This window comes from Nerophis ophidion, linkage group LG05, assembly GCF_033978795.1.
Source record: "Nerophis ophidion isolate RoL-2023_Sa linkage group LG05, RoL_Noph_v1.0, whole genome shotgun sequence".
Lineage (NCBI taxonomy): Eukaryota > Metazoa > Chordata > Actinopteri > Syngnathiformes > Syngnathidae > Nerophis > Nerophis ophidion.
In genome coordinates, this window is record NC_084615.1 from 57,774,716 (window position 1) to 57,790,273 (window position 15,558).

Consider the following 15,558-nt stretch of genomic DNA (forward strand, 5'->3'; position numbering starts at 1 on the left):
ATTTCAGTATCCTCCTCAGTTTGTTCCTGGGACCCAGAGAAGAACAAATTGTCCTTCATGCTCTGTGTCTGAATGGGTAGAATAGACTTTAGAATAGACTCATCATTTGTTATTACCTATCAAAATTTTACTGCAAGAAGATGGATTTAATTTTATGACTACTTTTCCTTGCTTTCACAGCATTTCTAGTGGACATGAGAAGTCACTGTTCTCGGCGAGTGGACCTGGAGAAAGACTGCATTTCTCTACCAGCCCTTAAAGCAGACACATATACTAAGATCAGTCTTTTTGCTGTAAGTACAAACTGCAGCAACATAATCACTCTGTGGTTGCTGTCAAAAACATGCACAAATACATGTGTATAGTGTTCCCTTAACTTATGATTACCCTAACCTACTTGTATTTTGAGATATAAGTTGTCTCTAGGCTTTTCGTTATGCTTTAAGTTGGGAACAAAATATAAATTACGAGGCCGCGGGCCGCTAGATCGTGTAGCAAATGCCACAGTAATTGTGGTAAGATTCGCCTAAAAAGATCAGGTTTTACTTGCTAGCATTAGCTCATTACTAGAGAATTTTCAACAAATGGAAACCAAACCTTTAGCAGCGGTCCATTTTCAACAACCTTCCAGCCGGCATCCTCCTGCTGAGGCTTGCTTTTTTACATGTGGGTCAGCTTAAAGGGGAACTCCACTATTTGTTGGAATAGTTCACAATCATTCTGAATTTTGATTTTTTTAATGCCTTCTAACTCGTAAGTTGGCACGGCTTAATTGTAGTCCACCTGTGGTAAATTCAGTTGGTTGGACATGATTTGGAAATGCACACACATTTCTATATATTAGGTCCCACACTTGACAGTGCACGGCGGAAACCAAGATTGAAGTAGAATAAATTGTCTGTAGACCTCTGAGACAGGATCGTCTCGGGGCACAAATCTGGGGAAGGGTACAGAAAAGTAACTGCTTCCTTGAAGATCTCAATTAGTACAGTCGCCAATGTCATCCCTAAATGAAAGAAGTTTGGAATCACCAAGACTCTTGCTTGAGCTGGCCGGCTGTCCAAACTGAGCGGTTGGATGAGAATGGCCTTAGTCAGGGAGGTGACCAAGAACCCGATAGTCACTCTGTCAGCGTAACAGCATTCCTCTGTGGAGAGAGGGGAACTTTACTGAAGGACAACCATCTCTGCAGCAATCCACCAATCAGGCCTGTATGATAGAGTGACCAGAGAGAAAGCATTCCCTTGTAAAAAATTGCCAAAATCCAACCTGAAAGAATCTTATACCATGAAAAACAGAAATCTCTTGTCTGATGAGACAAAGATTTAACTTTTTAGTGGGAATGCCAGGCGTAATTTTTGGAGGAAACCAGGCACCGCTAATCACCAGGCCGATACGATCTCTACAGTGAAACATTGCGGTGGCAACTTCATGCGGTGGGGATGTTTCTCAGCGACAGAAACTTGTAGACTAGTTAGGATAGACGGAAAGATAAATGCAGTAATGTACAGAGACACCCTAGATTAAAACCGACTCCAGAAGGCTCTTGAACTCATACTGGGGCAAAAGTTAATTTTTAGTAGGACAAAAACCCTAAGAAATGTATCAAAGGACTGGCTTCAGGACAACTATGTAAATGTCCTTTATTGGCCCAGACTTGAATCCAATTCAAGGTCTCTGGCGAGATCTGAAAATAACTGCGCACAGACGTGTCCCATTCAATCTGATGGAGCTTGAGAGGTGTTGCAAAGAGGAATGGGATAAACTGCCCAGAGATAGGTGTGCCAAGCTTGTGGCATTGTATTCAAAAGACTTGAGGCTGTGATTGCTGCCAAAGGTGCATCAACAAAGTACAAACCCTGTTTCCAAATGAGTTGGGAAATTGTGTTAGATGTAAATACAAACGGAATAAAATGATTTGCAAATCCTTTTCAACCCATATTCAATTGAATGAACTACAAAGAAAAGATATTTGATGTTCAAACTCATAAACTTTTTTTTTTTTTTGCAAATAATAATTATCTTAGAATTTCATGGCTGCAACACGTGCCAAAGTAGTTGGGAAAGGGCATGTTCACCACTGTGTTACATCACCTTTTTTTTAACAACACTTAATAAACGTTTGGGAACTGAGGAAACTAATTGTTGAAGCTTTGAAAGGGGAATTCTTTCCCATTCTTATTTTATGTAGAGCTTCAGTCGTTCAACAGTCTGGGCTCCCCGCTGTTGTATTTTACGCTTCATAACGCGCTACACATTTCTGATGGGAGACTGGTCTGGACTGCAGGCGGGCCAGAAAAGTACCCGCACTTTTTTTTACGAAGCCACGCTGTTGTAACACTTGCTGAAATAAGCGGAGGCGTTCATGATAACTTTGCTTGGATGACAACATATGTTGCTCCAAAATCTGTATGGACCTTTCAGCATTAATGGTGCCTTCACAGATGTGTAAGTTACCCATGCCTTGGGCACTAATACACCCCCATACCATCACAGATGCTGGCCTTTGAACTTTGCGCCTACAACAATCCGAATGGTTATTTTCCTCTTTGTTCTGGAGGACACCACATCCTCTGTTTCCAAATATACCGTATTTCTTTGAATTGCCGCCGGGGCGCTAATTAATTTAAAACCTCTTCTCATTCCTGCGCTTATCAAAAACATGCGGTAAAAGTAAGCATGCGCTAATTATTTTAAAACCTCTTCTCACTCTGGCACTTACCAAAGGTATGCAGTAAAAATTTTAGTGTGATTTAAGCTTGGACCTTAATTCCTACAGAAAAGCTCTTAATCTTTTTCCCTTTATGTGATTTCAAATTACCGGTATTGAAATCAGCCTTCTCCATTTTGAAAATGATGACAGGGGAAGTGTCACTCGTGACGTCACAAGTTTGACCAGGCGGTAATACTAAGCATGCGCTAATTATTTTGGGAAGCAAGTTTGACCCCGGAGTAATTCAAGGCAGGCGCATACTATATGCCCTGCGGCAATTCAAGGAAATACGGTAATTTGAAATGTGGACTCGTCAGACCACAGTTCACAGGGGCGGAATAGCTCGGTTGGTTCAGCGGCCGTGCCAGCTACTTGAGGGTTGCAGGTTCGATCCCCGCTTCCGCCATCCGAGTTACTGCCGTTGTGTCCTTGGGCAAGACACTTTACCCACCTGCTCCCAGTGCCACCCACACCGGTTTAAATGTAAAAATTTGTTATTGGGTTTCACTATGTAAAGCGCTTTGAGTCACTAGAGAAAAAAGCGCTATATAAATATAATTCACTTCACTTCACACCTTTCCACTTTGCATCAGTCCATCTTAGGTGAGCTCGGGCCCAGCGAAGCCGGCGGCGTTTCAGGATATTGTTGATAAATGGGTTTGGCTTTGCATAGTAGAGTCTTAACTTGCACTTACAGATGTAGCGACCAACTGTAGTTACTGACAGTGGTTTTATGAAGTGTTCCTGAGCCCATGTGATGATATCCTTTACACACTGATGTCGGTTTTTGATGCAGTACCGCCTGAGGGATCAAAAGTCCATAATATCATCGCTTACTTGCAGTGATTTTTCCAGATTCTCTGAACTTTTTGATGATTTTACCGACCGTAGATGGAAAAATCCCTAAATTCCTTGCATTAGCTTGTTGAGAAATGTTGTTCTAAAACTGTTCGACAATTTGCTCACCCCATCCTTGTTTGTGAATTACTTAGCATTTCATGGAAGCTGCTTTTATACCCAATCATGGCACCCAAATGTTCTCAATTAGCCTGCACACCTGTGGGATGTTCCATATAAGTGTTTGATGAGCATTCCTCAACTTTATCAGTATTTATTGCCACCTTTACCAACTTCTTTGTCACGTGTTGCTGGCATCAAATTCCAAAGTCAATGATTATTTGCACACAAAAAAATGTTTATCAGTTTGAACATCAAATATTTTGTCTTTGTAGCATATTCAATTGAATATGGGTTGAAAATTATTTGCAAATTATTGTATTCCGTTTATATGTACATCTAACACAATTTCCCAACTCATATGGAAACGGGGTTTGTATTTCGCAAAGGCTATGAATACTTATGTACATGTAATTTCAAAGTTTTTTTCTATTTGTGATAAATTTGCAAAACATTCTAATAAAAAAAGGTTTTCTCATTGTCATTATGTTACAATGTGTGCAGAATTTTAAGGACAAATTTGAATTCATTCTATCATGGAATTAGGCAGTAACACAACAAAATGTGGAAAGAGTGAAGCACTGGAAATACTTTCCAGATGAACAGTCATTTCAACAGAAATAGATCAAATTAGAGATGGCTAATTGATTAGTGGCCACTAAGCCGAAACACTATCTTGATCCTGTTTAGTTCTTTAAAAGGTTGACAACATAACAATGTCCTGCCAAAACACAAGGGAGAGCGAGCGTCTTTGTGAGCAAACACAACTCTGGTTGAACTAGTTATCTTCCTGAGCTAGAACTCTTCCACGTGTAACCTCACTCTTTTTTTATTCTACTGGCTGCTCCCAATCAGTCACAGCTCTACAGTCTGCAGTTTGTCGGTGATAATGTGAGGTTAGAATTTTTGGAGGTGCACTGTTCACATCAAAAGGGGAATAATAGCGGCATGACACTGTAAAAAATGTAATGTGTTAAAGCAGTGATGTCAAACGGGTTCAATCCAGACCGCAAGATGAGTTCGCAAAGAGTAAAAATGAGTTTAATTTATAAATGAAAGAAACTGCTGTTCTCAGTGTGTCCAGTGGATGTCTCTATAGCAATTATGTTCCGTACACAGTAAAGGCTCATGCACAGGCACTTGAATAACATCCTGAAAGTGTCTGCCACTCCACACCTGATATTAGACTTAGACTTAGACTTCCTTTTTATTGTCATTCAAATTTGAACTTTACTGCACAGATAAGAACAACATTTCGTTACATAAGCTCATGGTAGTGCAGGATAAAAAAAGCAATAAGGTGCATATATAATTAAATAAATATATATAAATAATATATAAATATATATATAAAATAAATAAATATATATAAATAAATAGATTACTGTACAGATAAATATATTGCACTTTTTTACATGCGTGCAGGATAAAAAAAAGCAATAAGGTGCATATATAATTAAATAAATATATATATATATAAAATAAATACATATATATAAATATATATGAATACATAAATAGATTACTGTACAGATAAATATATTCTCTTTTTCACATGCGTCCACATTTATGGATGTATGTTATATTGTCCAGCAGTGAAAACAGTCCTTGGTAGGGGTGGGAGGAGTCTTTGCAGATTTCTGAGCCCTGGTCAGGCAGCGTCTTTTTGCGATCTCCTGGATAGGAGGAAGAGGAGTCCTGATGATATTTTCCGCCGTCTTCACCACTCTTTGGAGAGACTTTCAGTCTGAGGCATTGCAGGCTCCAGTCCAGACAGAGATGCTGTTGGTCAGCAGGCTCTTTATAGTGCCTCTGTGGAATGTGGTGAAGATGAAGGGAGGGAGCTGTGCTTTTTTCATCCAACGCAAAAAGTGCATGCGCTGCTGAGCTCTTTTTACAAGAGCTCCGGTGTGTAGGGACCAGGTTATTTTGTCAGTTATGTGCACCCCCAGGAACTTGGTGTTGCTTACCATCTCCACTGCTGTACCGTTGATGTAGAGTGGAGCGTGGCTGTACTGGTGCTTCCTGAAGTCAACGATGATCTCCTTGGTCTTGTTGACATTCAGGACCAGGTTGTTGGTTCTGCACCAGTCAACCAGATGTTTCACATCCTCCCTGTAGTCCATGTCATTGTTGTCACAGATTAGGCCCACCACTGTCGTGTCGTCCACATACTTCACAATGTGGTTAGTAGTGGACCTGGCGCAGCGGTCAGGAGTCATCAACGTGAACAGCAGCGGACTCAGGACGCCGCCCTGGGGGGAGCCGGTGCTCAGGGAGATGGCACTGGAGGTGTTGTTGCCCACTCTCACAGATGGGGTCTGTCTGTGAGGAAGTCAAGCAGCCAGTTGCATAGGGGAGTACTGAATCCAGGGGGGGCCAGTTTGCTAACCAAGTGCTGCGGGATGACGGTGTCGAATGCTGAGTTGAAGTCCAGGAACAACATCCACATGTGTGTGTCCTTTCCTTCCAGATGTTCTAAGCTCAGGTGGAGTGCAGAGGAGATGGCGTCCTCTGTGGAGCGGTTAGGGCGATAAGCAAACTGGTATGGGTTGAATGTGGGGGGAAGTCTGGAGACAATATATTCCTTTACCAGCCTCTCGAAGCCCTTCATTATGATGGGGGTGAGTGCAACGGGGTGGTAATCATTGAGGGAGGAGATTAGGTTTTTTTTAGGCACTGGGATGATTGTGGCCGCCTTAAAGCATGATGGTACCACAGCCTGGGTCAGCGAGATTTTGAAGATGTCTGTGAGAACCCCAGTCAGCTGGTCTGCACATCCCTTAAGCACCTTGCCCGGAATGTCATCAGGTCCCGGTGCTTTCCGGGGGTTTACTCTCCTCAGGGTTTTCCAGGCATCCGCTATATTCAGGTTGAGCGGCTGCTCATCAGGGCGAGGGATGGATTTTCTCGCCAGAGTGGTGTTAAGTCCTTCAAACCTTGCAAAGTAGTTGTTAAGGTCATTTAGGAAGCTGATACTGTTGTCATAGGGACAGAGGGGCAGCTTTATAGTCCGTGATGACTTGTATGCCCTGCCACATTCGTCTAGTGTTTGTAGGGTTCTCGAAGAAGTCCTGCACTTTCTGACAGTGAACACGCTTTGCAACCTTAATGGCACGGTTCAGGTTAGCTCTAGCTGATTTTAATGCCACCATGTTGCCGGACTTGAAAGCCTTGTTCCGATCCTTCAGCATTGCACGTACCTCACTTTTCATCCAGTGTTTCTTGTTGGCCCGTGTGGGGATGTTCTTGATCACACTGACATCCTCCATGCACTTCTGAATGTATGCAGACACAGACTCTGCATACTCCTCCACACATATGGTGATTTTCAGGGGCGGCTGCTTGAAACATGTCCCAGTCTGTGGTTTCGAAGCAGTCTTGTAATGCTGACATTGCTCCCTCTGGCCAAGTCCTCACCTGCTTCCCTGTAGCTTGCTTCCTGATCAGCAGGGGCTTGTATGCAAGAATTAGCATCACAGATAGATGGTCTGAAGAGCCGAGGTGGGGGCGTGGTGCAGCTTTACAGTAGGGCAAAAAGTATTTAGTCAGCCACCGATTGTGCAAGTTCTCCCACTTAAAATGATGACAGAAGTCTGTAATTTTCATCATAGATACACTTCAACTGTGAGAGACAGAATGTGAAAAAAAATCCAGGAATTCACATTGTAGGAATTTTAAAGAATTTATTTGTAAATTATGGTGGAAAATAAGTATTTGGTCAACCATTCAAAGCTCTCACCGATGGAAGGTTTTGGCTCAAAATCTCACGATACATGGCCACATTCATTTTTTCTTTAACACGGATCAATCGTCCTGTCCCTTAGCAGAAAAACAGCCCCAAAGCATGATGTTTCCACCCCAACGCTTCACAGTAGGTATTGTGTTCTTGGGATTGCAACTAAGTATTCTTCTTCCTTCAAACATGACGAGTTGAGTTTATACCAAAAAGTTCTATTTTGGTTTCATCTGACCACATGACATTCTCCCAATCCTCTGCTGTATAATCCATGTGCTCTCTGGAAAACTTCAGACGGGCCTGGACATGCACTGGCTTAAGCAGGGGGACACGTCTGGCACTGCAGGATTTGATTCCCTGTCGGCGTAGTGTGTTACTGATGGTAACCTTTGTTACTTTGGTCCCAGCTCTCTGCAGGTCATTCACCAGGTCTCCCCGTGTGGTTCTGGGATTTTTGCTCACCGTTCTCATGATCATTTTGACCCCACGGGATGAGATCTTGCGTGTAGGGAGATTATCAGTGGTCTTGTATGTTTTCCATTTTCTGATAATTGCTCCCACAGTTGATTTTTTCACACCAAGCTGCTTGCCTATTGTAGATTTACTCTTCCCAGTCTGGTGCAGGTCTACAATTCTTTTCCTGGTGTCCTTCGACAGCTCTTTGGTCTTGGCCATAGTGGAGTTTGGAGTCTGACTGTTTGAGGCTGTGGACAGGTGTCTTTTATACAGGTAACGGGTTCAAACAAGTGCCATTAATACAGGTAACGAGTGGAGGACAGAAGAGCTTCTTAAAGAAGAAGTTACAGGTCTGTGAGAGCCAGAGATCTTCCTTGTGTGAAGTGACCAAATACTTATTTTCCACCATAATTTACAAATAAATTATTTAAAATTCCTACAATGTGAATTCCTGGATTTTTTTTTTCATTCTGTCTCCCACAGTTGAAGTGTACCTAAGGTGAAAATTACAGACCTTTGTCATCATTTTAAGTGGGAGAACTTGCACAATCGGTGGCTGACTAAATACGTTTTTGCCCCACTGTATATATTGATATTGATGCACTTGTGAAAGCTAAAAGGTGCCAGGATTCCGGAGTAAAATATACAATTGGTAACCCCACTTAAAACATTGCATGAGACACTGCACCTTAATAAATAGTTGTTTGAAAATTGTCTTCTGTAGAAATTTAAAGAAAGAGTGTGCGATTTACTGCAATACTGTTAGTTTCTAACGTTCATACGTTTGTTTTGTTGAAATTGTTCATGCATTGCACAGTTTTTATTTTCTATCAATACACAGTGATGCCTACAAGGCAGGGAGTAACTCAACCCTATTGAATAGTTTCTATCTCAGTTTGTTGAATTTTCACAGAATTAATATGTGGAAATGACAAATTGTTTATTTGATACCTAGAAGAGTTTTTATTCATCATTTATTTTGTATTTTGTTCAATCCCAGATAGCATGTGTTTTACAATTTAATGGCTTTGTAGATACGCAGAGACCAAGTCTAAATTCATTGCGTTCTTCATGCACCAATTTTTCCCTCACAATTTGTTGACTAACTTGAACTGTTTTGTTAAGAGGATGATATGTACATTTTCAGAATGTGCTTGTTTTATATTGGGCCACACAGAAACACAGAATATATTCTTAAAGGGACTGTTTGCAGCATTTACACAGATGCCGAGAGTGCTCCAACTTTCCAATATATTTTAGTCAGTATATCCCGCCCTCTTACGGCTTCTTGTACGTAATGACGTAAACACGTATATAGGTAACACATGCACGCGCGTTAGCTTAGTTAATAATAGCAATTTTGATAGCCAACATTAGCTGTCATTGAATGTATATTCTATCATAACAACAACATGGCTGCACAGTGTCTGTTGCTTCTCTTTAACTGCTTTTTTAAGTTTGCATGCACTCCGTGCACATACGTATTGACGACACCGGTTGAGTGTCTGCGGTAAACACAAATTATTTTATTCGGGCCAGTAAAAATGTTTATCACATAAACTTTGTAATTGTTAAAAGTATAGAAAATTGTCAAACAAATGTGTTCTGTTAAACCACCACTTGTAAAAGAAGCTTGCCTGTAGTGTTCTTGTTAGATAGTTTGCTTTGAAAAATGTTACTGTGAAGAAGTTGCAAACAGCCCCTTTAAATTGTCGTGGTTGAATTTTTAAGTTATCATGCCACGATTTTTCCAGTCCGGCCCTTGGGGGAACACATTTTCTTCCGTGACAGCTCTACCTCAGAACATTCACACCAATATTACTTTTGCCTTTTGCTGTTGTAACAGCACAACATGCAATTTTTTGTATTCTTCCCCAGTATTAGAAATAGATATTCACTGATACACACATCTATTCTTCTGCTTTTTTAATAATATTTTTGTAAAGTTGTAAAGACACTTTTATGGAACTATTAATACTGAACTTCAACCAAGAATGTACTTTATGACAAATAAAATAATCTAATCATTTACACTCTTTAAACACATACTGTTGTACTTGTCTACATCCTTTCACTTCACTTAAGAGAAACATAAAATAACATATTTCATATTATTATTATTTTTTTTAATCTGAGAATTACATTTATTAAATAATTACCTGCCAGCAGTTGCCATCTTTTTTACGTTTGATTAAAAATGTTTACACAAAAGCCAAGCATTTTTGTTGCATTTTGTTTCCTGACTGTAGCAAAGTGAACCAAATCAGGATCCAAGATAAAACTAAGGCTACAACTCTACTGAAGTTTGCAGTACAGGAGTATGCTGATGAATAATGAATAGTACTTTTTTGTGGTTTATCTTGTATTTCTATGTCTTGTAACTGTTGACTGTTTGCAACAGAATGTTTTACTTTCAAATGTTCACTTCTCAATAGTTGAGCTGTTGCAAACGTTGTTGCATCCATTTGACAACTATTTCTTTACGGTTGACTTCTCCTTTTGATGGATTCTGTTTCCTGTCACATTTACCGAGTCAATGAACAGTATTCATGCACACCCTAATGTGGGTGTTCATTAAATGAGCCACACCCTTCCTGATTACACACAATAAATGCTGGAATACAAAATACCTTGCAGATTACGTGCACAACGTGCATAATTATAAGTAGAAGATGTACTCACCTATGTACTAATTGTGCAGTCAGTGTACAAGATGTTAAAAAATGCACACCTATGCACAACTCTTACGTACAAACATTTGACTTGAGTACCCTATAGTTGTCATGCTTGTATTGTATCCATCTATTTATATTTATATGTACAAACTTTCAACACATGGCCAGTTTAACAAATGAGTGATCGTAATAATACACAACTTGAGCGCTGACATAGATTGGTTTAGTTGGTTTATTGCAACTACTGCAAGTTTTAACAAATACATACCATTTACAATGACTTAGTAATGTTTTTATGTGAGAAATAGTTTCACTCTTGCAACAATTGTATCTGTCTTGTCATTGCAGCACAAGAATGAGGGTGCCGAAGTAAGTACGCCTCCTTTGTGGTCAAAAGTTGATGCAAAGAATAACCTGCTACTGTCCTTAGTTTGGATAGATAACTGGATTCAAAATATGTGTGAAATGAATTATACTTTGTAAAAAATATACATTAATACAAGGTGTCCAACTGCAGATGGTTTTTGATTGGACCATGTTATAATCTACAAAAACAATTAAACATAGAGAGCATTCGAAGATTAGACTCCAAACAAAGAACTAATTGCCCATATCCCCACTGAATGGCACCCGCTAACCAAAATGGCTGACTTTCTGTTCGTCTTCCAGTTTACGTATGTTGTTCATGCTTCCTGTCTTAAGGACAATGAGTACCACTTGTTATGTCAATCAGCACTGATGCTTGGTATCTCTGTCTCTAAGGCAGGGGTGCTCAAACTTGTTTCACTGAGGACCGCATTTTGAAAAATCTAATGATCCGAGTGCCATTTTGAAATGTTTTATTTCAAAAAAAAATTCAATTTTTTAAAGCTATAAACATATTGCATGCCATCTTTGTGTTCAGATTTCTTTTTTATATTACTCCTGTTTGCTATTTTATCCACTTTTTACAATTTCAATAATAGTGTTTTTCGAATGTGCCAGGGGCCGTTAAAAATTATCTGTGGGCCGCAAATGGTCCCCAGGCTGCCCTTTGGACAACACCACTGTTTTAGGGCTGAATTACTAAAATGCATTTTTACATGCGTCCCTCAGTCAAAGAAGTTTGCATTTTCCAAACATGTCTGTGGTTTGTGTGTGATTGTTAGGTTGTACCTGTGGAGACATCTTCAGTTGTCTTGCAATCTTTAGCTGGCACTCAAAATGAAATCAACCTTAATGAAGAGGAAGACATTAATCCACATCTGATTGATCAGAACGTATGTGCTAATGTTGTCCTGAAGGTAAGAGCAACACTACGATTTGACCCTTACTGAATATACAGTATGTTGAAAAGGATGTACATGTTGTTTGTGTCAGGTTGCGTACATGGTGACGTACAGTGCTGCAGGTCAAGTAATGAAGGCTGCTGTGCAACTGCTCCTAGCACACCTTCATGCAACATCACTGTCTCTGGAGCAGGAGTTTACTCTCACATTTCTTCAGGTATCATCCACTTCATTCTTACCATTTACTATACTTACCTTTTACTTTTACTGTTTCCATGTCTGATACGAATACCAATACTACATTTTATGTCTGCTAAAATGATCAATACCAGTCAGATACATTAGCCCTTCTTTTTTGTTATAGTGATCATTTGTATCCATGTACTTTGACTTGGGAAAAAGACTCAATTTTCAAACATTTCTGCTTCTGTTAAAGAACTTAGTACATGACTGAAGTTGTGCTTTTTATTTGTTAAATATAGCATTTTTACTTGAAAGTAGAACACCTGCACAGTTAAGGAACTATCTACTTTGCCACATGTTTGTGTTCGACTTCACAGTACGGCACATAATGCTGAAGGAAACATAATGGTTTGGGCTTTTGGATCTTTTTATATATATTTTCCCAATATTTGATCCAGTAAATTTGGCCAGTATCAAATGGATACTGATTCTGAAAAAAAGACTGGGCCATTCAGTATTTGCACAAATAATTAATGCGAGACAACAAAACATCATGTTTATGTCCACCAGTTTGTTTCTTTTATTTACATATATTTGTTTAATTTATTCTAAATGCAAATTTAAGAACAGTTGTGAGCCAATTAGAACACATGCAGCTCTTTTCACATAAGCCTTGTCAATATTTGACAGCTATCAGTCATGTGCTCTGGCATTATTTAAGAACACATAAAGCATGTTTTGAATGTCCTTACATATATATTAGACACTCAAATTCAAGTCTGGACACACGGTCAAAAATGTATGATAGGTGGTAGTCGGAGGCAGCCACGCTTCTGTTAGTCTACCCCAGGGCAGCTGTGGATACAAAATGTAGCTTACCACCACCGGGTGTAAATGTGTAGTTAATTAAGTTAAAATTAAAGTACCAATGATTGTCACAGACACACTAGGTGTGTCAATGATGGGATCTCACTTCTTTGTGAGCGCTTTGAGTATCTAGTTGCTAGAAAAGCGCTATAAAAAAAAAAAAAAAAAAAGAAGGTACAAGCGGTAGAAAATGGATGGTTGGATGGATGGATGGATGGATGGATGGATGGACTTAATATTAATAATGCACCGGCTGATGATGCTGTATATTTCATGTGATAATTTCAGTTATTTGCTGTCCTCTCCTCCACAGGAGAAACATGAGAACATGGCCTACCAGAACAGTGGGAATCCAGGTTATTTGAAGGGACAGCCTCTTCTGTCTGGTCGAGCAACTTCTGAATATCCTTTATTGGCATGAGCAATCTTACAATTGTCCTAAAAAACTAGTGTTTCCTTGACAGTTGTGCCCACAGGAATTGTGAGAAACCTTGGAGATACACTGTCCATTCCTCAGAGCTCATCACACCACAACTGTTTGAGCAGTCCACAGCAGCGCTCTTCTGTCCTGTTTGGTGTGGAATCAACATCTGGCTGCACATTAAGGTAGGACGTCCGGGCCATAAAGCCTTTAGTGTCAAGATACTGGTATATGCAGTACATGTACAAGATGTGTGCTCTTCTACAGGCTGGAGGATGCAACCAACTGCTCTCTTGTTTCCCAAATCATTCTTGATGTTCTGCAAGGACAAAACTATCCCCAGTTTGTTGCCGCATTTGGAAACTCTCCATTAGAAAATGCACTTGACTGGGTACCCATCCAACACACCTACCATCTCAAGGTAAGCACACTTTGAAGCTGGCAGCATATCAGAGGCCCAAAAATAATATTATCAATAATAATCAACAAGTTCATAAAGTCATGGCCAAACATTTAGGGAGTGACATAAGTACCTTTGCTTCTCTTTGTAATCACAGCAAATATTGCTTATTTTTTCAGTATACAGTATAACAGACATGTAAAATGTTTGTTTAAAGAATGAATTTAAGTCACTCACAAAACGTTTGACCTAAGTTAGACTAATTAGTTCATTCAAACGTGATGATTCCCCTTTTCTCTCGTGGCCACCACTGGTCTGCATTCACACTGATTATTTGTGTTACATGTTATTCATATTGTGCAAGAAGGCTGATGTCATGAATGACTTACAAGAAGAACTACCACAAAAATTAAAAAACACATGTTTATATCACAAATCGTCACAGCTGAACAAGTGTGTCAATTATCATTAAGAGTTTGAGAGGAGCAATCACACTGCAATAATTCTATGACTGCTGCATTGTTTGTGTGCATATAATTGTGTCAGTCCTTAGACCACATCCTCCAATCGAGGAGTGAAGAGTAACATACTGTTTCAGTCAAACTTGCTGTGCTGGAGGTGTGGAATATGTTCCCAGGGCCAGTGCACCCTAAATTATTGTGATGGCTTCTCTTGCAAGTAATTATTAATAGTGTCAAGTTTGCACAACATACACATTTAGAATGGTTCCAAATAAGACTATGCATAGTCATAGAAATTGCAGTGTTACATCGGTATAGAAGTGATGGGCCCATTGAACAAGTATGGATGTGAATAATTGGTGTGATCACGTCAGTCCATCATGGTACTACTAATGGTTTACTTAGTGGCCCAAGAGCTTTGGAAAGTACTGTGCAGTATACAAGATACAGTTATGAGAGTGAATTTGATTTCATTTGCAGGATTCCCAGCTTTGCAGTATCCCCTTGTCACTTGATTTACAGATTGAATGGACTAAATATGGACTCTTGTTAAATCCACAAGCTCAGATTGTAGGCGTCAAACAAGTTATCCAAACCAACAGCAGCAGTTTGGTAAGTAATACTTTAAAAAATATTTACTCATACTTACACTATATAAAGCAGGGTTACATTTGGGCTGCTGTGTGTGTGTCCACGCATTTGCGTGTTAGCATGGTGAGGAGGATTGTGCGGATAATCAATACTCCAATCCAAACACAGGCAAGCGTGCAGCGAAGCCATCTGTATCGCAGTTGCTCCTCCATAGTTACATTATACAAACTCTTAGTTTAAAACAATAGAAACACTCCAAAATAAACCACAAAGTCAAAATAAAGACATTACATTAATTAAATTATGATTTCATTCTTCACTCATGATACGAAGAAGACATTACTAGAATAAGATTAGTACATACATATATATCTAAATAGTTCATTGAAATTGATAGGGAAACATACTACATGACTGTGTGAGTGTTGGCCATGTTTTAATACATTGTAGGAAATACAATAGAGAAAGGGAAATACTGGAAAGTAAGTTGGCGAAAGAAAATATTAGGTCAGTAGTGGAAGATATATTAGGATTGAATTCAGAACGCATAGGACATAAAGCAATATACACATTTAAAAAACACTGTGTAAAATAAAAGAATATAGGAGTAGGGATCCATCTCGGTCCACACTCCATTACAGTAGGTGGCGGTAATGCACACCAGAAAGTTGCTTGCCAACCGCCATAAAAACATAAGAAGGAGAAGAGGAAGAAGGAACACACATGATACAGAGAACAAATGATAAATTGTAAAAGTGTGGATACGAACATGACATGTCGTCATATTAATAGCATAAATAAGACTACACTGTAAATATCAGTTATCA

The 15,558-nt window shown here is 39.5% G+C and overlaps 1 protein-coding gene across 1 annotated transcript in view; it reads left to right on the forward strand.

The window, feature by feature from the left end:
• LOC133553411 (tectonic-1-like) overlaps positions 1-15,558 on the forward strand; it is a 28,240-nt gene that overhangs the window by 8,044 nt on the left and 4,638 nt on the right. Inside the window, exons 6-13 of the mRNA XM_061901573.1 lie at positions 181-293; positions 10,889-10,909; positions 11,689-11,823; positions 11,900-12,025; positions 13,172-13,260; positions 13,333-13,464; positions 13,547-13,700; positions 14,621-14,752. Coding sequence (XP_061757557.1) covers positions 181-293; positions 10,889-10,909; positions 11,689-11,823; positions 11,900-12,025; positions 13,172-13,260; positions 13,333-13,464; positions 13,547-13,700; positions 14,621-14,752 — 902 coding nt within the window. The remainder of the gene's footprint in view (positions 1-180; positions 294-10,888; positions 10,910-11,688; positions 11,824-11,899; positions 12,026-13,171; positions 13,261-13,332; positions 13,465-13,546; positions 13,701-14,620; positions 14,753-15,558) is intronic.